Source organism: Mus musculus, chromosome 2 (assembly GCF_000001635.26).
Source record: "Mus musculus strain C57BL/6J chromosome 2, GRCm38.p6 C57BL/6J".
NCBI classification, from domain to species: Eukaryota; Metazoa; Chordata; class Mammalia; order Rodentia; family Muridae; genus Mus; species Mus musculus.
In genome coordinates, this window is record NC_000068.7 from 75,851,020 (window position 1) to 75,872,145 (window position 21,126).

Genomic DNA, 21,126 nt, shown 5'->3' on the forward strand with positions numbered 1-21,126 from the left:
TTTGGATGTTTTGGAAAGAATACAAGAAAAAAGGGCTGAAGTTTGAGGTTGGCATCTAAAGCCTGTAATAAGTGAATTGATCTTGGTGTTTATCTTAGTGGTTTTACCTATTTTTTTAGTATTAAGTATGGATTTGATGATAGTTGCTGATAGTATGATTATGTAGAAACTCATAAAATGAAATTTAATCAAGTATACACGAGAGACAGAGAGAGAGAGAGAGAGAGAGATTGATTGAACGCACACGTGTGAGTGCATGAGCATGCATGAGAGCGTTGTATATGGGTATATGATATGCACATAGAATCTGGAGGTGTTGAATTCTCCAAGTAGTTCTGAGCCATCCCATGTGGATCCTGATTGCCAAACTCAGGTCCTCTGTATGAGCATCACACACTTTCAACTGCTGAGCCGTCTCTAGTACCAGGATAGGTCTTGTGTATATATATACATGTATATATTTTTTCTCACTAGGCAAGAAGTTATGAAATGGAATGGATGGGGCTACAATGATTCCAAGTTCTTATTGAATAAGAAGGGCCAGGTTGAGCTGACTGGGAAAAGGTAACCCTGCTTTTAAGTTCACTCTTTTCCTCCTTTTCCTTTTCTTATATTTTTAAGCATATGAAAAAGGGCATGATAATATGATGTCCCTCCTCTAAGAAAAAGTTACCAGCATTTTGCTGTTAATTTCTTTTTATCCTATAATATTTTAAATTCTGATGTCATCATAATACCTATACTTTTATATCTTTAAAGATAAGCCTTTATAATCATTCATATATTAATACTATCACACTTCCAAAGTAACAAGCTTGTTATAATATCTAATTATTTAGTCCATATTCTCATCACCCCTGTTGTTTTACAGATGACTCCTTTAGGGGATTTTCTGAATCAGGATCCAAAGAGTCACCCCTGGTCCTCCATGCTTTTGACTTATTGGAAGTGACTTTATATTTAAGTCTCGTAATTTACACCTAGGTTTGGGTTATAATGAAAGAGAACACCTTTAAGGTTATTCCATAGAGCATTAATTAAGAGCAAAGAGGATGCAGTGGTGTTGCTGGAGACTGTTTCCTAGGGCAGTGGCTCTCAACCTTCCTAAAGCTCACCCTCTCATATAGTCCCTCATGTTGTGGTGACCCCTAAACCATAAAATAATCGTCGTTGATACTTCATAACTGTAATTTTGCTACTGTTATGATTGTAATGTAAGTATCAGATATGTGATCCATGTGAAAGAGTCATTCAACTCCCAAAGGCGTCATGGCCCACAGGTTGAGGACTGCTGATTAGGTAGTAAAAGAAGTAGAGAATTTATCTGCTAGTTTAGAGACTAGAAGATTGTACTACTGCCACTATAGCCAGCATGGGTTCCTTAAGGCTTCATTTCTTAGATTGTTGAATTCTGATCCAAACACATGAGAGACAGGAAGAAGAGGTGTATTTTGTAAGCTCTCGAGGTTGGGCATGGAGAAGGTGGGTGCTTGGCATCGTCACCTTAGGGGTAGTCAGTTCTCCCCTCTCTTCAAAATTTATACACATGGAAGTAGGATCTGGGAACTCTGGAATAACAATATTTAGTAGACAGCAGTTAGCTAATGAGACTTCTAGGAACTGCTTGATCATTCCTAGATGTAGACCGTAAGCTTCACTTTTAGATAACTCTCTAGCATTCTTTATCTACTTTGTACCTTAGGTACCCACTTAGTGGCTTGGTTTTACCAACTTTGAGAGACTGGATCCAAAACACCCTTGGAGTAAGTCTGGAGCATAAAACTACCTCTAAAGTAAGCAAATAATAGTTATATCATGTTCAGTTGTGCTTTTTATGCCTAAACAATTAGTTATTGTCATAATTAGTTACATTTGTTCAGTACAGTTATCTTGTTGAGAAGCCATGAAGTTTTTGGCATTTCTTTATGTTGTCATTATTTTTATTGTTATTTTGTAATACATGAAGTAGTTAACTCATCTGTCCAGCTAGATATGTCATCCCATAAGTATGGGCTGTCTTATGTGATATTATGCACCGTATTCAGCATGTGATTGTTTCTAGGAGCTGGAAATGGCTCAGTAGCTAAGAGCACTTAATAGTATAACAGAGAACCTGGGGTCAGTTCCCAGTGTCCACTTGATGGCTTGCAACAGTTCTAACTGCATTGCTGCTTTTAATAATTTAAAATGCTAGGCAGAATATTTGTTGGGATTTGTTTGGTTATTTCCTCTTGGTAACTATAGGATAAATTTTATGAAGGTAAGACCACAGCCTCCCACCTCCCATTCTCATCTCCATTAACTCTAATTGCTGTTTCCATGGCTCTTAGAATAGTGCCTGGCCTTTTGGAGTAAAAATTAATACTTATCTGAATGAATATAGTATCTTAAGAGGTTAAGAAAGTATAGAAATATCAGATACTTTTGTTTATATTTTCTTATAGATTCTTTATCCCAAATACTGTATTAATTTTCTTGATATTTAGTTGTATATATTTAACATGCTGTTAAGTGCTTTTAATTAGTATACTTGATCTACTTTCTTACTAAAGTAGCCCTGCACATGTGGTTGTTAATCTTATTAACATGGGAAGAAGCTGAGGCTCAGGGAGGTTGAATGACGTGCTCAGTATGGTTTAACTTTACAGTTGAAGGTTAGGCTTTAAGATACCAACTGAAATTGAGTACCAAGTTTATATTAAATCGTGCATTTTTAAACTGTCCAATAATAGTAGTTTTATTACTTAATATGAGTTTCTGTACAACATTCTAAAATGGTCCTTGAAGAGTCGGAGATGGTAAATTTTATCTACAGGTAAGAAGTTTTAATGTAAAGCACACCTAGTACCTTTAAAGCAAAGGTTTGAGACTTCCCTGTCTTCTCTATTGTTGATTACAGTCTCTATTGTTAGTAACAAAGGGCCAGTCATAGAAACAAAGAGCAAGCATTGTCTCCCTGTTACATAGATTATGGGATATAAGTACCAAATCATTTGTACTTTGCTACTGTTACCAAGTTGGACTCTAGTACTTGATATATCATATATTGAATGTTAAAATAAATCTGCATCTTACAATCATTCTCCTAGCAGAGGGGATCAAGATTTATTATTTAGAAATAAGTAAAAGTTACCAATTTTATATTTTTAGACATCCATAAATCCTAGTGAAGCACCTCCTTCTATTGTGAATGAAGATTTCCTTCAGGAACTTAAAGAAGCTCGGATTTCCTACTCACAGGAAGCAGATGATCGTGTGTTTAGAGCTCACGGTAGGCTGCTCACCCTGGGCTGCTCATGATCTCACTGCTCACCCTGGGCTGCTCACCCTGGGCTGCTCACCCTGGGCTGCTCATGTTTACACTGTTTACCTTGGGGCTGCTCATGCTAGTGTTGCTCACTCATACTGGGCTGCTCATACAGGGGCTGCTCACATTGGCTTTCTGTCTTTATGTAGAAGCTTCCTATAAGTTAAAATTGTTTTGCATTTTTCTTTTTACACAACAAAACAGGTCATTGTCTTCACGAGATATTTTTGCTCAGAGAAGGGATGTTTGAGCGGATTCCTGATATAGTTGTATGGCCAAGTAAGTCGTTTTAACTCTTTGTATCATTTTAGTATAGATGTTTCCATTATTTTTCTGAGGAATTTATTAAGTTTTAATGTGAATTAAATGAAGGTAATGGAACCTAGTGTTTCTTTGCATGAGGGCAAGTTTTGAGAGAACATTGCAGTTTGCAACAGTGCATTTTGAGGCATTTGGTCATCTTAGTTCCAGATGTGGAGATAGTTGTTTTCTTTTATAGACGTTCACATACATAAGTGGAGGCATGTGTACTTATCTATGAAATCTATTGTAGTTGTCTTTAAGGATTTTATTATATGGGACTTTCCTGATTTGAGGTCCATCCTTCAGGCAGGACCTTTTACCATCGTGACTGTCAAATAGTGTGGATATTTTTTGTTTTCATGCACTGATGTAAACTATGTTTCCACTGGTGTGTTTGTGTGTGTGTGTGTGTGTGTGTGTGTGTGTGTGTGTGTGTAAAACCCAAAGTTTCCTTTAGCAAAATTAACTTAATGTGCTAGTGAGAATCCTCAGAAGATAGTGGTACTTGCCTTATAAGCTTGACAACCTGAGTTTAATCCCTTGAATTTGGTCCCTGAATCCTACATACCGGTGGAAAGAGAACATTACAGAGAAATACAAAGAAGATACTGTATAAAAGGGTGGGTGGTGGGACAAGGGAGTGGTTTCTGATCACACAGTCAAGAACGGCTTTTAAATAAGTTAGTTACCTTCATAGATTCCATTCTGTCTTCACACACACACACACACACACACACACACACACACACACACACACACATATATTTGTTTTTGTCCTTCTCTGTGTGTGTCCTTGTCTGTGTATGTATGGGATGGTGCGTAATTATGTGTGTGTGTGTACCTAGTGTACCTGTGTACATGCATGCAGAAGCCAGAGCAGGACCATTGGCTATCTTCTGTCTCTTTCCCTTATTGCCTTAAGAGAAGGTTTTTTATTGAACCAGAAACTCAACATTTCTGCTAGGTATGCTGGTTACTGAGCTCTTAGGATCCATCTACCTTTGCTTCCCATCTGCCCAATGCTGCAGTTATAGGTGTGTGCATCCATGCTTGGTTTTTTATGTAGGTACTGGGGAATTGATCTTAGGTCCTTATGATTGCAAGCATGAGCTAATATTTATGGAGCCATTTCTTAACCATTACCTATTATCTTTTACACTACTAACAGTAAGCTTTATAAACTTAATCTGAAAGCTTAAAAGTAGATTTTGATTAAAAATTGCAGTGGCCTGAAGTTTCTTGGTAGAGTATGTGTTTAGCATATGCAAGGTCTCAGGTTTAATCCCCATCAAATCCCCAACAATGGAACTATACAGAGGCTAAGTATTTACAGCTTTATGCAAACTGAGATAGTTATAGCATTTGTAAAACAAGGTCTGTGCTTGCATAAATATTTATCAGTTTGTCTGTTTTTCTTAGTACTCTTTTTTTCTCTTTTAGGATCTTAGCACTTAATATTACAATTTTTTAGTTTCCTTGCCTCAAAACTTTTGTCTTCCATCTGATACATTGTTAAGTAATCCCTGCCATGTTGCTTCCTCTTTAAAACTCCTTCATGTGCTAGTACCACAGACAGCTGGAGTAGGACTATCTTATTTGACTTATAGTCTTCCTCAGAGAGTTGTTATTTAGATAGCTTTAGCTATAAATACAAAGGAAAGGAATTTGTGTGCTACTCTAGTTTGTGTAAGATTTTATTTTATTTTATTTTTTTTTAGGAATTAAGAAACAGTAGTGCTAAAGTTAATTGGTGAAAGTATGTATGTGAACTGTGCTATTTACGTGGTTTGAATGTTACTATTCGTTTAAACAGGAGATAAAACGTCCTTCCAGTAGGGTTTCCTAGCTGACAGTACCTACTGAACCAAATGATCAAAGTTAAGATTACGAGAAATGAGACATGGCATAGCACCACTGCTGTGAGGTGCCTACCAACTGTTTAGTCTCTGTTGAATCTCAGGGAAACAAACTAAGAGCTTTGTTTGAAATAACTGCCTAAAGTTCTTCAGAAATGTCATTGACATAAAAGTCAAAGAACCAGTGTGTGATTTCAGGTTTGACTCTGGTCCGAAAAGGGATGCTAGTGGGATATTAGAGGAAGGACTGTAGATTGTTTTGTCTATGTTATTTGATAGGTTTTGATAATTAGATCTTCCTTTTATGAGCTGTTAATGTTTGGGAATGTGACATGAAGTACATTTTTATACTTTTTCCTAAGTCTGAATTGTTAAAACTACAGAGAATCTTGCTTACAGCCATTTAACATGGTATGAATAAATAAGGAAAAGTTAGATGTTCAAAGTTTTTTACTGACCTTTAGTTTGTAATAGTATGCACATTTTATTTATTTATGTACTTATAGTTAATATATTTTCCTTTTTCAACAGCATGTCATGATGATGTAGTTAAGATTGTGAATCTAGCTTGCAAATATAACCTTTGTATCATACCAATTGGTGGTACGTATTGTGTTTTTCAATTTTATTATGGTTAAATTTGTCCTATTTAAAATATTTGTATTTTTATTTATATCCCTTGAAAACACTCTTTTTTGTGATAACATAGTGATTGTAAAAAATTGGTTTATATGATCATTTGTGTTGTAAATACAAGCTGCTTGAGCTGTTTACCTCTTAAGTCATGTTTTTCTTCTGTATGGATCATAGGTAAAGATAGTTTTTAACGCTAAATAAGAAAATGTTCATTTAATAATTAACTTTTTAGTCTGTGTTATTTTAGTCTTTGTGGGGATCATTTTAGTCTTTCAAGGCATCCAGTGTCATCTTTGGAGGAGCTGGATGATCGTAGAACACCAGGAGAATTAAAAGTTTGCTAGTGCAGTGATGGCTCGGCAAGGCCTCTGACTACAGAAAGCTAGCATTATGTTTTCATTGTAAAGTAAATTGATCTTTGAGTTTATGTTGTTGTTGACTGTATGATTTTTATAAGCCAAAGGAAATTACCTTCACTTTTTTTTTTTAAAAAGGTGTAGTTATTATATTTAGATGAGTACACTGTAGCTGTTTTTAGACACACCAGAAGAGGGCATCAGATCCTATTATACAGATAGTTGTGAGCCATCATGTGAACTCAAGATGTTTGGAAGAGCAGTGCTCTTAACCACTGAGCCATCTCTGGAGCCCCTGAGTTTTATTTTGTGTTTGTGAGTGCACTATCGCTGTCTTCAGACACACCATCAGATCCTGTTACAGATGGTTGTGAGCCACCATGTGGTTGCTGGGACTTGAACTCAGGACCTCTGCAAGACCAGTCAGTGCTCTTAACCGCTGAGCCACCTCTCCAGCCCCCAACCTTCACTTACTGTATTGGCATTGGTGAATAGAAATTAGACCTCAGCAACTCTAGGAGTCCTAGACTCCTTTCCAACTGATACTGTCCCTTTAGTTAGTGTACAAAGGCACCACAGTGCCACTTACTATGAATTTTCCTTTTACCGAAAATGATGTTCTAAACAAGAGGTGGTTCCAGCCACAGGTACTGTACTCGCCATTGGCAGCCTAACCTAGTGAGATTAAGTTGATGTATGCAGATTACTTCTTTTAGCAATTGGATTCCAGAGGCTTATTTTCCACATAGACTGTATGAAAATAGCAATTAAACTTTTATATTAATATGGGGTGATTGTAGTTAAAAACTTAAAATATTGTATTATTCATTGTTAAGACATTTATCCTTTGACACATTGTTAAGAGGAAATAGGAGTATATTGTTTAAATATTTCAACATATTATTTAGCCTATTTTATTATCTCTTCACTAAAGAATATGAAAATTTGCTTTTTAGTAGCAAGATCTGGGCATTTAACTTTTTTATTTTAGTCTATTAAAGCTTTTTGCATAAGACAGTTACTGTAAGAGAAAGACAATTATGTAATTATAGTAGGAAGAAGTCGATGGTACTTCTAGTTGTTCAGGACTTGTCTTTTTTCTCTTAAGCTTCCTCTTCACGGTGATCAGTAGCTTAGATCTTTGCTAATTATGTTTTTGGAGTTCCACAAATTGCTAGGGCTTTCCATGTGTGTGATATCCAGGGATGGAGCCATAGCCCATTGAGTTCAGTTCCATAGTAGTCTGCATTTGGCACTCAGCATGAAAGGAAGGTGAGTTTGTTTTCAGTGTGTTAGCTTTTGCAAAGTAGAAATAGGTGTCAGCGCAGCAGACCCATTTGTGTTCTGTGTACTGGAGCTGTTCCAGAAATGTAGCGGGAGCAAAGTATTTAAACACAAAGTTTTGTTTCCTGTTTTGACAGGAGGAACAAGTGTGTCCTATGGCTTGATGTGTCCTGCAGACGAGACAAGAACAATAATTTCTTTGGACACTTCACAAATGGTATATGATATTCTAATTGTGCTTTCTGCTTAAGCATCATTTTCTAAATACACGGTTTTACTGCATGTTCAGGCAACCAGAAGCTAAGTTCTAAGGCACAGATCTTGGTGCTTTAGTGCCAAGTTAGTACATACATTGATCATCTGAGAATCGTGATTGTAAAGCTTGAGACAGTGGATAACTTGAGTAATATGCAAGTAATGTGTAATTGTGTACCTGCCTCCCAGACTTAAACTGATGCTTTTGTACATTTGCTGTGGATGGGTGTGAGAGCTGTACCATGTTAAGGGTTTAACCTGGGTTGAATTTTACCTTCATAGTCCCAAGTAGCAACTTTGTGGTTTTTAAGTTTGCATCTTCTTTGAAGAGCAAGGTAGAGGTAACTGTGCCTTGCCCCATGAGCATTACTAGTGTTTCATTGCATTCGCTCTCTTTTAGTTTTTAGAACTTTAAAAACAAAGCTTGACGTGCTGCTTTGTACCTATTTTCTCTCTCTCTTTAAAAAGAACCCATTTATTTATTTACTATATGTAAGTACACTGTAGCTGTCTTCAGATGCACCAGAAGAGGGCATCAGATCCCATTACAGATGGTTATGAGCCACCATGTGGTTTTCTGGATTTGAACTCAGGACCTTCGGAAGAGCAGTCAGTGCTCTTAACCGCTGAGCCATCTCTCCAGCCCTCTGTCTCTTTTAAAAAGGTCTTTTTCTCATTTAACTACTGTATTTTTGTCACTCTTGTTAAGTCAAAATCATTTTCTTATGCTAATTTATATAGTCCACACTTATTTTTAAGGATATCTTTATGACAGTTGATGACTTCTGATGGCTCTCTAGAAAAGGGTCTCATGAACTTTGGATGTTTCTCCTTAGGCCTCACTTTCTCTGCAAGTGTGCTTTCCTTTTGCCCAACGTTACTGATTTTGAAGAAAATAGGTTATTTGTAGTATGGAATGGTGTCATTTAACTACTCTTTTAGGCCCTGAATATATATAGTCTAATAGGTTCCTTCCTCCTTTCCTCCCGCCTTCCCTTTCATCGTGCTTCCCTCTCCTTCACAGAAACTTATCTTATAGATAGATATGACAATGTGTTCTTTAAAATACATTTAATTTTATTTAAAAATCAACACATAAAACTGTGTATGCTTTGGGCTTATCATTTCGATACATGTTCATGTATCCTTTGTGGTGCCAAAGATAACCTTGAATTCCTGACTCTACTATCTCTGCTTCCCAAGTGCTGACACAAAGGTGTGTGCCATCATGCCTAGTTTTATGCTATACTGGAGATTGAACATTTCATGACGTAGGCCAGCACTTGTAGACTGAGCTACATCCTTAGAACCTGTTTTTTTTTGTTTTTGTTTGTTTTTTGAGTTGTGTAGTACATACTGGATATAGCATAGATATATATTTTCTCTAGATTTTTTTTTTTATCAAAAAGTATGTTTCAACCTCAGTTGATTAAAACATGTTAGTGCAAGTATGTAGTTACCTCAAGAGCCAGTCTATTGATATATACATTGAATGTAAATTATTATCTGAGATTCCATCAAATTTTCAAATTCTTTCTCTTTTATTTCTACAGTTAAATGCTGTTAATTTAGCTGGTATAAGACCCAAAGCTTGACTGTGTTATAGTTATATTGAAATTGCTGTTGTCTTGTAGTGTAATTTTGTTTTATATAATAAAACAAAATACATTAATGCTTACTATAACTCAATAAAGGAAATATTTATGTGTGTTAAATTTTAGAATTTTTGTATTTTAGAATTTAGGCATTATACTAATTTTGTATTGTCTGTTGTATTTTTCCCCTTTCATTATTAACTAAGTTTATATTACTATTAAGAAATGGAATATGGGCTGGTGAGATGGCTCAGTGGGTAAGAGCATCCGACTGCTCTTCCGAAGGTCCGAAGTTCAAATCCCAGCAACCACATGGTGGCTCACAACCACCCGTAATGAGAGTAATGAGATCTGATGCCCTCTTCTGGTGCGTCTGAAGACAGCTACGGTGTACTTACATATAATAAATAAATAAATAAATAAATAAATAAATAAATAAATAAATCTTTAAAAAAAAAAAAAAGAAATGGAATATGTCAAACATACAAATAAAACTTTTTTGGGATTCAAAAGAAGATACACATATGTAATATGTATATGAGTATGGTTAACTAAAAATGCCAGAAAAATATTTTACTGATAGTTACTTAGTAAGTGCAGTTGTTGCAGAGAGTATCCAGCTCCTCTTCCTGCTCCTTTGAGACAGGGACAAGGTCTGTGTTGCCCAGGCTGACCTCAAGCTTACTGGGTGGTGGCGGATGACCTTGAACTCCCGACCCTCCTGCCTGTAGCTCTGGAAATGCAGGTGTGCACCACCATTTTGGCTCAGTTCCTTTTTTGGAGCATGAGGCAGGAATTTGTTTTGTTTTCTACACATATTTCTGTTTTTTTTTTTTTTTATCTTGGGATTTTTTTTTAAGTGCGGAGATGCCATGTATTTATTATATTTAAATATATTAGCAGGTTTTTTTTTCTGCCCTATTTTCTGATTCTTAGATATGATTGTTAATAGTCGTACAAATAGATGTTTCCCATATACTGTTTTCTATGTGGAATATCTTATTTATTCCTTTAGCAACTCTGTTATTACATATTACTACTGTCAACATTTTACAAATGAGGACTCACTAAGACTACTTAGTTACTAGATAGCTAAGCAGTGACTTTTAGTTTAATGTTAGCACAAAGATGAGGGTATGTTTCTATCCAGTGCATGCATAATGTACTGCTCTTGTTCAATGTCACAGCATAGAGTAAGGGGGGGTTACTTTCCTTACTTCTCATTACTACCTTGCTACTGAAGCTTTGAATTTGGAACTTAGATATTCCCCAAGAAAATGTTAATGGCTCAAAGGAATGAGACTTCTTTTCCTTTGTAACAGAACCGGATTCTCTGGGTTGATGAGAACAATCTGACAGCTCACGTAGAGGCTGGGATAACAGGACAAGATTTGGAAAGACAGGTATGTTATCTCTTTAATTAAGCTTTTCCAAACAGTGATTTTCTGTGTCTGAAGGAACTGCCTTTCCACAATACATTGTTCACTCAGTGAATTTGCTCAGTTTTTATTGTAGGTTGAATTAGAACTGAGAGTACAGTAGTGAATGAGACACTATCCCCTACCCTCAAGGGCCTTGTACTGGGATAGAAAGTTGGAGAAATAGACAATGGATGATTCAGGCTAAGTAAGACTAGATTTAGATTGTTTGTGTCATCAAAAGGGGCCAGGTAGGAAGAACTTGGACAATTATGTATCATAGAAGTTTGACATTTAAAATGAGACTTCAATAAAAGGGAACAAATAAGAACAAATTATGTATGAAAATGCCATAATGAAATTCATTATTTGGCACAATAACTTTAACAATTAATGAGATAAAATGAGACTGGCGAATGAGTCAGAGTTAGGAAAAAGGGGCTCAGTTCTGAGAAGGAGTGTGCAGGAGCTTTCAGGGTAGCATTACTTTTGGAACCCTTAATCTTTCTACTCTTTCTCAGTGTTTAATACGTTTTTAAAGTTTCCATCTATGGATTCTAAGCAGGCAGTTGTTAAAATGAATTGATTCTTGAGGTTGGAGAGATGGCTCAGAGTTTCAGAGCGCTGGCTGGTCTTCCAGAGGCTCTGGTTTAATTCTCAGCAGCTGTGCTGTAACTCACAACCCTCTGCAACTTCAGTTCCATGGCTCCATCACCCTTGTCTGGCCTCTATGGGCACTGCATCCATGTGTACAGACATACATGATGCATGTGGTGTACATACATACCTGCAGACAAAACACCCATACACATAAAAATAAGAATCTAAGAAAAAATAAAAATAGATTTTTAAACTTCCCTAAATATGGTCAAGATGTTTGTAATCCAGCTTTTATAATCAAAAATTAGGAATTGCGATTTGTTGGTTGACACACCAGTCCCTGAACCTTTAATAAGACACAATGTGTGGTTGTTGATTGTATTTTTAATCTTCTTTCCCTATTTTTAAAAAAAGATTTATTTCTTTATTTTATGTATATGAGTACACTGTTGCTCTCTTTTAGACATACCAGAAGAAGGCATCAGATCCCATTACAGATGGTTGTGAGCCACCATGTGGTTGCTGGGAATTGAACTCAGGACCTCTAGAAGAGCAGTTGGTGCTCTTAACCGTTGAGCCATCTCTCCAGTCCCCTTTCCCTATTTTTTGAGATGATTAAAGTTGGCCTATTTGTCACTGATTCTTGAAAAATTTATTACATTACTGAGAAAAATTTTTGAAATATTAGAAGCGTCACTTAGGAGTAGTTTTTGTGAAATTATAGACAGCAATTACTGAGAGCTGCCCAACTGAGGCTGTTTACCTTCAGGGTGGAAAGGAACTACACCTGCTTAAACTCAGCAGACTTGTTGAAATATTGTCAGAGAGCTTCCAACAGCTCAAGACTTTATATAGCGAAGATAAAGGGCTGGTTTGAACTTTGATAATATTCAGTGAAAGACATCCAAAAGGCCTGGATTAGTCCACCATTAGCTTGAGTGAGAGATGTTATTGACTGCTATTTTCTTTAAGAACAAAGAATGGCCTTTTGGGCTTCCAGTTTTATATCCTTTATTATAGCATTTGATGTAGTATTTTAACCTTTCCAAGTTTTCCTTCTTTTTTTTTTTAAAGGTTAGAAATAAAATTCAAGGAACATATCTCCTTGGAATTTAAGTGACATTTCCTCCAGGAGGTGCTTTGGAGATTTCACCCGATAGTTGGTTTCTCTCAGTGTAACACAGACGCACCCATGTCTGCAGTGGCTGCTGCAGGCCGGTAGCTGTCTCTACTGGATTACCCCACCTTAAACTCCTGTACCCTTTAGTCTATAATTCAGATGAGACAACCAGCTTAAAATGTCCTGTTTGTTCCTCAGATAAGGCTTAAAATGACACAAACAGAAGCTGAGTAGCAGATTTTAATCTCTTTAACTTATAAATTACATTGGATTTTTGTATGCTTAAATGTTAAGGCATGTCACTAATGTGCCAGTTAGGGATGTTAGGATTTCTTTGGGGTTTATTATAGCTTTGGTGACTTTTTTATTTAATAATCTGAGGATATGTGAGCTTAAGTTTTTTCTTTCCAAAGATAGCATCATTAATAATTTCATAGTTTCTTGTTTTGTTCTTGTTTCAACTAGCTATTAGCCCTTCCTTTAAATTACAAATACAGAGCTTAGCTGTGTGACCTCAGGCAGGTTTCTAACCTTTATGCTTCAAATGCATCTATTGCAGCAGCCACTGCAGGCACAGGTGCTTCTGGGTCACAGTGAGAGAAGTGGTAGTGGTACCTCTCAAGGTGTTGCTACACATTTAGAGCTTCGTTCCATTAATTTCTATCAAACATTTTATTTCATTCAGGTATAGTAAACTTTTATGGCTAAAGATTTCCAAATTTATCAATTGGGATTTCTTTCCTGAAGGGTAGATGACCATATCCAGTTCCTAGCTGTTCTCGTTCCTTGCTTGGCTAATAGGAATTGCAAACTCACCATTATAAAAGCTGAAGTTGTGGGGATTACATTTGCAGTGGTCTCTCAAATATCGATTATTTTGTAGACCCCCTACCCCATCTGTATTACATCCCTCTGACTTCATACTTCCCATATCCAAGGCCCAAAGCATAGAAACGGTTCTTCCAATAAACTTTCCCTTTCCAACATGGCTGCTAAACTTACGGGAGAATTAGCATTACAACAATCTTTAATTATCACAGAACATCGATAAATCAAAATTATAATTGGCAAATATGTATCATGTGTTCAATCATACTATGGATCATTTTTGTATACAGGTTATTTTCTAACTCTGATATATTATACTAATAGGGCTAGACTGCCATCTTTTCAATTAGAGGAGAATTGTAAGTCTGAAGTTTTATATACTTGAATGTTTATTAAATTTTTAGGAGTAGTGTTGTAGCAGTGTGGCCAGCTGTGCTGCCTAGTTTTATGTCAGCTTGACACAGACTAGAGTTCTTTGAGAGATAAGAACCTCAACTGAGAAAATGTCTTCATAAACTCAGGTTGTAGGCAAGCCTGCAGGGCAGTTTCATAATTAGTGGTTGATGGTGGAGGGCCATTGTAGATGGTGCTACCTCTGGGTTGGAGGTCCTGAGGGGTCTATAAGAGCAAACCATGATGAACAAGCCAGTAAGATTTTCAAATTATGAGTCATATTTTTTGTTTTATTTTTCTAATTGTTTCAGTAAGGTGTATTGTCATAGAATAAGTTGCTGTCATTTAAAGTGTACCATTTGACACTGAACATTCCTGAAGCACTAACACCATCAGGGTGACAAGACAAACCCCTGCTTAGGGATTCATGAATTCTCTCTTTTTTTTAAATTTATTAATTATTTATATGTAAGTACACTGTAGCTGTCTTCAGACACACCAAACATCTCATTACAGATGGTTGTGAGCCACCATGTGGTTGCTGGGATTTGAACTCAGGACTTTCTGAAGAATAGTCAGTGCTCTTAACCGCTGAGCCATCTCTCCAGCCCCTCATGAATTCGTTTTCTTCTAATTTAATAAAATTGAGGAAATAATGTCAATGTAGATTATTTGAAGACATGTAATACATTGATAATTTTCGTTTTAATCTTGCTTATTTGTGATTGGTTACTAACCTCTTAAAAATAAATATATTGAATATTTAGTGAAAAAAGTAACAGTTGATGTTCTTTCAAATCTGTCTTCCTAGAAGCAAAATTAGAAAATAGAACTTGCATTGATGGCATGTGAATCTAACAATTTATATTTAAGGTAGTGGGTTTACACACAGCTTTCATGCCATACTTCCACTTTGATACATGGGTACAAACATGGCTGGCATACTCTGCATCCCTGCATGGCTTATGTGAGAAATAAAAGCAGTTGCTGCACTGGATGACATCAGATGCCAACACAGATTGATGGGCTTGAGTGCAGGCCACAGTGAGCGTACAGATGGCGGTGTCTGTACCATTGGACAGGAGATGACCGAGACTCTGAAATGATTCCAGTGGAGTGGCTTCGGTGTTGTTGCAGTAAAGGGCATCCATTCAACCTCAGGTGCTGTGCAGATGGTGAAGCCAAGCTAATATAGAAAAATGAGAAACAAGTGACTATTTAATGCACAAGCATGCTTGGTCCACATCACAAGTAAATGATGGTATTGCATCTGGGAAGCTTAGCCAGATGGCTGTACATTAAAACACATGACTCCTTGAGAGAGTTAAGTACAGGCAATTTGCTCAGGTTTTCTGGAGGCCTGCTGCATATTATATTAGGGTAGGGGAAAGTGAGAGATGAAGTGCTTTATTTATTGAAAGTGTTAGGTGAATTTGGCAATTATTTAAGCATAATCTGATCTCCATAAGTATTAAACATGTTTCTTGAAGGGGTTAGGGCACAAGGAAGAGTCAGCTGGCTTTAAAAACAAAGTACTGTGAACAGTAGTGTTTTTTTGTCCCATACCTTTTCAGTTTTATGAAAGTTTTCCATTAGGCAATACACACACACACACACACACACACATATACACACACACATATGTATATATATATTTACTTACAGGTTTTAATGTGTCAAAAATACTAGAAACAGAAGGAGTTGAATAGATTGTGTTGAATGCTGTATGAAATGGGACCATTTTTGCCAGTAAAATTTAAAATTTTTCCTTTGCAGCTTAAAGAAAGTGGTTATTGTACAGGTCATGAACCGGACTCCCTGGAATTCAGCACCGTGGGAGGATGGATATCTACTCGAGCGTCAGGCATGAAGAAAAATATCTATGGCAATATTGAGGACCTGGTAAATTTATTTCTAGTTACTGTCTAACTTAAAATACACAAATACCTAGTTTACAAGTTTATCAAGAGTTTAGTCTTTTTTGGTGATATTCTTGCTGTAGGAGATTTTATATTTGCCTTTTCTGAAGGAATTCTTTTTTCTCTGTACAGTTGAAGAACCTCACTGAAATGGTTCTGTTGAGTAGTTATATAAGCTGTCATGTTAAACATGTGCCAGTCTTCTGGGAGCACGACAGTGTTGTGACTCTGGGCCCCTTATTAGATATTTGGTGACATTTATTGCATTTGAGCTTTTCTGGGGATTAGGTGCATGACCTTGGCAAATTGGTTTACCTTTCCCAGCTTCACTTTGCTTTTCTGTAAAATCAATAATTTATATTAGAACTATTATTTGAGTAAAGGACATTAAAAGAAAATTTCACCAATCTGATGTATAGTAGGTTCTTCATGATTTTTTTGTTAATATTCAGTATTTCGATAATATTTATTTAACTTGATATTTTCCTGCATGATCTTGCTACTTAGCCTAGGCTGGCCTCAAACTTGCAATTTTCCTATTTCCATTTCATTTGCTGGGGTTACAGGCAGGCAATGCTGGTAGTTGATTGTACTTTAGAAGAACCTATGAGGCTGTTTAATTGAAGTAATATTCCTAACATTGTTCTTGGTTTGCTTTTCAAGCCTAAGTTCTCAGGGTTTTTATTAATACTTCCGTTGAGAGGAATATCAGATAAATTTCACGAGAGACAGTAGCTCTTACCAGTATCCAGTATTTTACATGAACTCTTTCAAAATGCTTCGTATTCTGTTTAAGAAATGAAAAACTACAGTTTTCTTTTTTGTATTAAATCTAAACCCAGTTGTAGAGAAAACTAATTTTGGGTTGTAGATTATTAAGAGCTTAATAAGTCAAACAAGTACTTGATAGACCACTGCAGTGTGTAGTTTACTTTTTTTTCCCTAAAGATTTTTTAAGGGACAATGATTGTGCATACAACTAACATGCTTACTGCATGAGTTATTATGTAGCATATTATGTTTTTAAATTTCTTTGTAACTTAAGTGTCCTTTGAAGCTCATAAGTTGCATAGCTTTTATGTAAGTGCTAAGAAGACTGGTATCTTAGTCTTTGTGGCTACAGTAGAACTCACAAAAAGTTTCTTTAATAGACGTATAGGCTTAAAAATACAATTAAGTCATGATACTAGTATCTAATTATTAGAAAAATGTTGAAAATTATTATATTTATCCTCAGTGTACAAATCACTAAAAGATGTGAGAATTCTGAAGGTCATCACAACTTATGGCTTAGCTCACTATTTAATAAGTAGTATTATTATAAAGGTATAATTTATTATAAATGAGTGTGTGTGCAAGTACAGACATAGATGTAACGGGTGTGTGGAATTTATATTGCGCATTGTATTAAACAGGTGGTTCATATGAAAATGGTAACACCTAGAGGTGTAATAGAGAAAAGCTCCCAAGGACCTCGTATGTCAACGGGCCCTGATATCCATCACTTCATTATGGGATCTGAAGGTTGGTGTATTTGTAAAGTTGTTAGGAAAATATGAAGTTAATGACTTCATTTTGTGAAAGTCTGTGATATCACACAGTCTGTGATATCTTTGAAAGAATGGTATGCTTTATATATGTAAAGAGTAATGAGTTTTTATGACTTACTATGTTTTAATTCATAAAGATTTTAATTCATAAGGGTTTTCTGAGAATGACTTACTCAGTTTTCTTCTACACTTTAGTCTTATATATTTCTAATGACAGTGTGATTTTTTTTGTTTGTTTTTATTTTCAAAATTTTTAGTGAATCTTAAAAACAGTGGTTAAATATTTTAACTTTGTATATTACAGTTAAATTCTATCAGGCTGACAAAGCATTTTCTTTCTCTCTTGTTTTCCTATAATTATGTGTTTTATTACTTAGTGTTGGATGATTTTAGAAACTGCTTTAAATTCCATTATTCGTGTATCTTTTAAACTTTTGTTTGTCATTTAAATTTTTATTTTGTAAGTAATATGCATTGTTTGCTTGCTAATATTGGATAGGCTAGAATGCCATTCTTCAGATCTTCCAAATGTGTAATTCCTTCTGTTTTGCAAGCTGTCGAGTAAACACAGAAGGGAATGGTATGAGTAAACTTGGGCCTGTTTTTCAGATTGTGGAATAGGAACATCCCTTAAATTTAGAGAAATATGATAAATTTAAACAAAGTGTTTCTAACTTAGCTAAAGAACTCATTGCTTACTTCAAAAGATGGTTTGAGTTGAACAGATAGAGTTTGGAAACATTTAGTGTTATATTCAGAAATGAAAGAACACTTATAATAACTGTTGTTCCTACTCTGCTTGGGGTGGTGGGTAGGAAGTTGGAGGGCAGTGAGGAGACTTCTGCAGTGAGCAAGATGAAAAACCAACTGACTTCTCATTGAGCAGCTCATTTAAGTGGGGGGTGGGGGGACAAAGGCCATTTAAATCCTTTGGGGAGTGGGTAGAGGCTTTGGGGTGAATGTATATCTTTGGGTGGGGCCAAGGTGGTGGGAATGCCTGGGAATGACTTATTTGAAGAATCCCAGGTGCTTGCTGGAGTTAGGGTTTTTCTGCTGTGAACAGACACCATAACCAGTCAGCTCTTATAAGGACAACATTTAATTGGGGCTGGCTTACAGGTTCAGAGGTTCAGTCCATTATCATCAAGGCAGGAACATGGCAGCAGTCAGGCAGGCATGTTCTACTCCTTCATCTGAAGGCTGCTAGCACAATACTGGCTCTTAGTCAGCTAGGACAAGGGTATTAAAGCCTACACCCAAGAGGCTACACCTACTCTAACAAGGCCACACCTCCCAACAGTGCCCCTCCCTGGGCCAAGCATGTACAAGCCATCACACTGGAATGTGACCTTATGAGGAGAAAAGAAGTTTAACCTGTAACCAGGCCACCAGGCTACTTGATTACCTCAAGGTTGGCAGATGTAGGGCTTGTAAGGCTATGTGAGCAGGGACATGGAGGCCCAGAACAAGGCGGAAATGGTCCAACTTCTGGCAGGCTCAAGATGAGATTTTAGACAAGCCTTGACCGCACTCTTGTTCCAGGCAGCCCCACCCCCACCCACTTTGCAGTGCTTTTCAGCCTCACAAATAATTAAGGCATTCATGCATTGGTGTTTGGTTTAGGACCTGGGACTGGGGACTGAGGTGCATATTTTACATATCAAAGCAGACCTGTCTTCCAGGTTCTCCCAGCATCCCTTAGTTCCTGCTCCCAACCTTGAAAATTTCAGCTGAGAGGTTCTTCTCTATATAATCCAGATATTTTGGTCTCTTTCTTACTCTCTCCCCTCTCTCTTCTTTGCACATACCCCCTTTCTCTCTTTCTTCCCCTTCCCCTTCTTCCTTGGCTTTCATCTTTAGGGCCAGTGCCTTTAATATATTCTAACTCAGCTTGAATTGGTTCATTTCATTGGTAAAGAAGTAACCTATCAATCAGTTCTGATCTTTGACAGTAACAACAAAGAAAGAACAAACAACAATGTCTGCTAATGACATGGTAGAGATCATATCAAGTATTTGATGATAGATTAGCTATTTGTGATGGTGGTGGTGGTAGCTGTGGGGGTTGGTTTATGTGTACAGGTAGGTAGGTGTGTCTGGGTGTGTAGGTGATAGGTTGTGGGTAGGTGGGTGCGTGAGTACCTTTGCTTTGTGTGTATGCTTGAGGGTGAACACATGTGTGCACACAGTCTCCTTGCTTCATCAGTATTGCTCTTCTTGATTCATACCATTTTCTTCTTTGTAGTTCTTCTTTTTTTTTTTTTTTTTTTTTTTTTGAGACAGGGTCTTTATTATGTAGTTCTGATTGTCTTAGAACTTGTATGAAGACCAGTCTGGCCTCAAGCTCAGATCTGCGTGACTCTGTCTCCTGCGTGCTAGGATTAAAGGCGTGCACTACCATGCCTGACTTGCTTCTTAGCCCTTTTCACAATTCCTTATAGGTATGTGGTCCTCTCTAGGACCTGTATAGGATTATGATTTTATATAATATTTTGGCACTATTGTTGTATGAAGGTCTTTTGTATGTATTTTCTTTGTCCCTTAAATTGCTGTACTTTATTTTTTTTAATCTTCCTGTGCTCCTGTTTTTTTGGTTTTTGTTTATTTATTTGTCTGCTTGTTTTTAGAGGGTCTTACCCTTCAGCCTAGGCTGGCTTGGCATTTACTGTGTGGCTCTGAATGGTCTTAAATTTATAATCCTCTTGACTCAGTTTTCCAGATGCTGGGATTTCAGGTGTTAGCCATTGACCCCTCTGCCCTCAGCTCTGTTGTGTGGTCAACTGCTTAAGCATCCCTTCAGTCCTTCTCACACTTGCAGTCCTTTAGTGTTGAGAACTACAGTAGGTCGAAGGGAAGCTTTTCTTTTTATCTTTGCTTAGAGGTAATTTAAAGTTTATAGGGCATTTTGTTTTATTTATTTAATCTTTTTTTTTTCCTAAAATTGAAGTCATAGGCCTTGTACAGGGAGGACAGGGAGAGGACAGATTCAGAATCAGGTGACACCATTCTTTTTGTGCCCCTTTATTTTTAATTTTATGTGTATGTGTCTTTGCATATGTTTCTGTGCACCATGTATATGCGATGCCTGTGGAGGCCAGAAGAAAGTATTGGGTGCCCTGGAATTGTGAGTGTTGGGAATTAAACCTAGGACCTCTGAATGATCAGCCAGTGCTCTTAACCAGTGACCCCTCCCTCGATCCCCATTAACTCTTTTTGACACTTTCTCTTAATAATGAAGTTACCTGAGAGTATATTTTCAATTTATGTGAGGCTTTATTTGTTCAGGAAAATACTTGCTTTTTAATATTAAATAGCATGGGTTTCCTCTTATGGAGTGATTGCACAGGTGGGCATATTTTTCCTGATAGTTTTTTTTTTGTAGTTCATAGGGTTCACAGCTAGATTAGACTGTTGATGCTTTTTCTAACAGCACTTGAATAGTTCCAGCTTGCTTTCTCTATATCTTGCAGCTGAGGTGTGAGGCCTTTGAGACCTGTTTTTTTTTTTTTTTTTTTTTTTTTAACCCCCCTGACTATTCTGAATCCCTTGCAATTCCATATAAAAGAAAGAAGTTAGACCCAAGCTCACATCGTATTTATTTTATTTGTTTAACTTGGAGTCTCTGTGAAAACCAGAGTCCAGGAAGGAGACAATTATGGGGAATACTCTTAAGTAAGGCTAACATCTGGTCTTCCAAACTCTTACT

The 21,126-nt window shown here is 36.7% G+C and overlaps 1 protein-coding gene across 1 annotated transcript in view; it reads left to right on the forward strand.

Moving 5' to 3' along the window:
* Window positions 1-21,126, forward strand: part of Agps (alkylglycerone phosphate synthase) — a 99,174-nt gene that overhangs the window by 18,843 nt on the left and 59,205 nt on the right. The window contains exons 2-10 of the mRNA NM_172666.3: window positions 475-564; window positions 1,703-1,793; window positions 3,151-3,271; window positions 3,512-3,586; window positions 5,998-6,069; window positions 7,880-7,959; window positions 10,915-10,995; window positions 15,728-15,853; window positions 17,286-17,394. Of these exons, the coding sequence (NP_766254.2) occupies window positions 475-564; window positions 1,703-1,793; window positions 3,151-3,271; window positions 3,512-3,586; window positions 5,998-6,069; window positions 7,880-7,959; window positions 10,915-10,995; window positions 15,728-15,853; window positions 17,286-17,394 (845 nt within the window). The remainder of the gene's footprint in view (window positions 1-474; window positions 565-1,702; window positions 1,794-3,150; window positions 3,272-3,511; window positions 3,587-5,997; window positions 6,070-7,879; window positions 7,960-10,914; window positions 10,996-15,727; window positions 15,854-17,285; window positions 17,395-21,126) is intronic.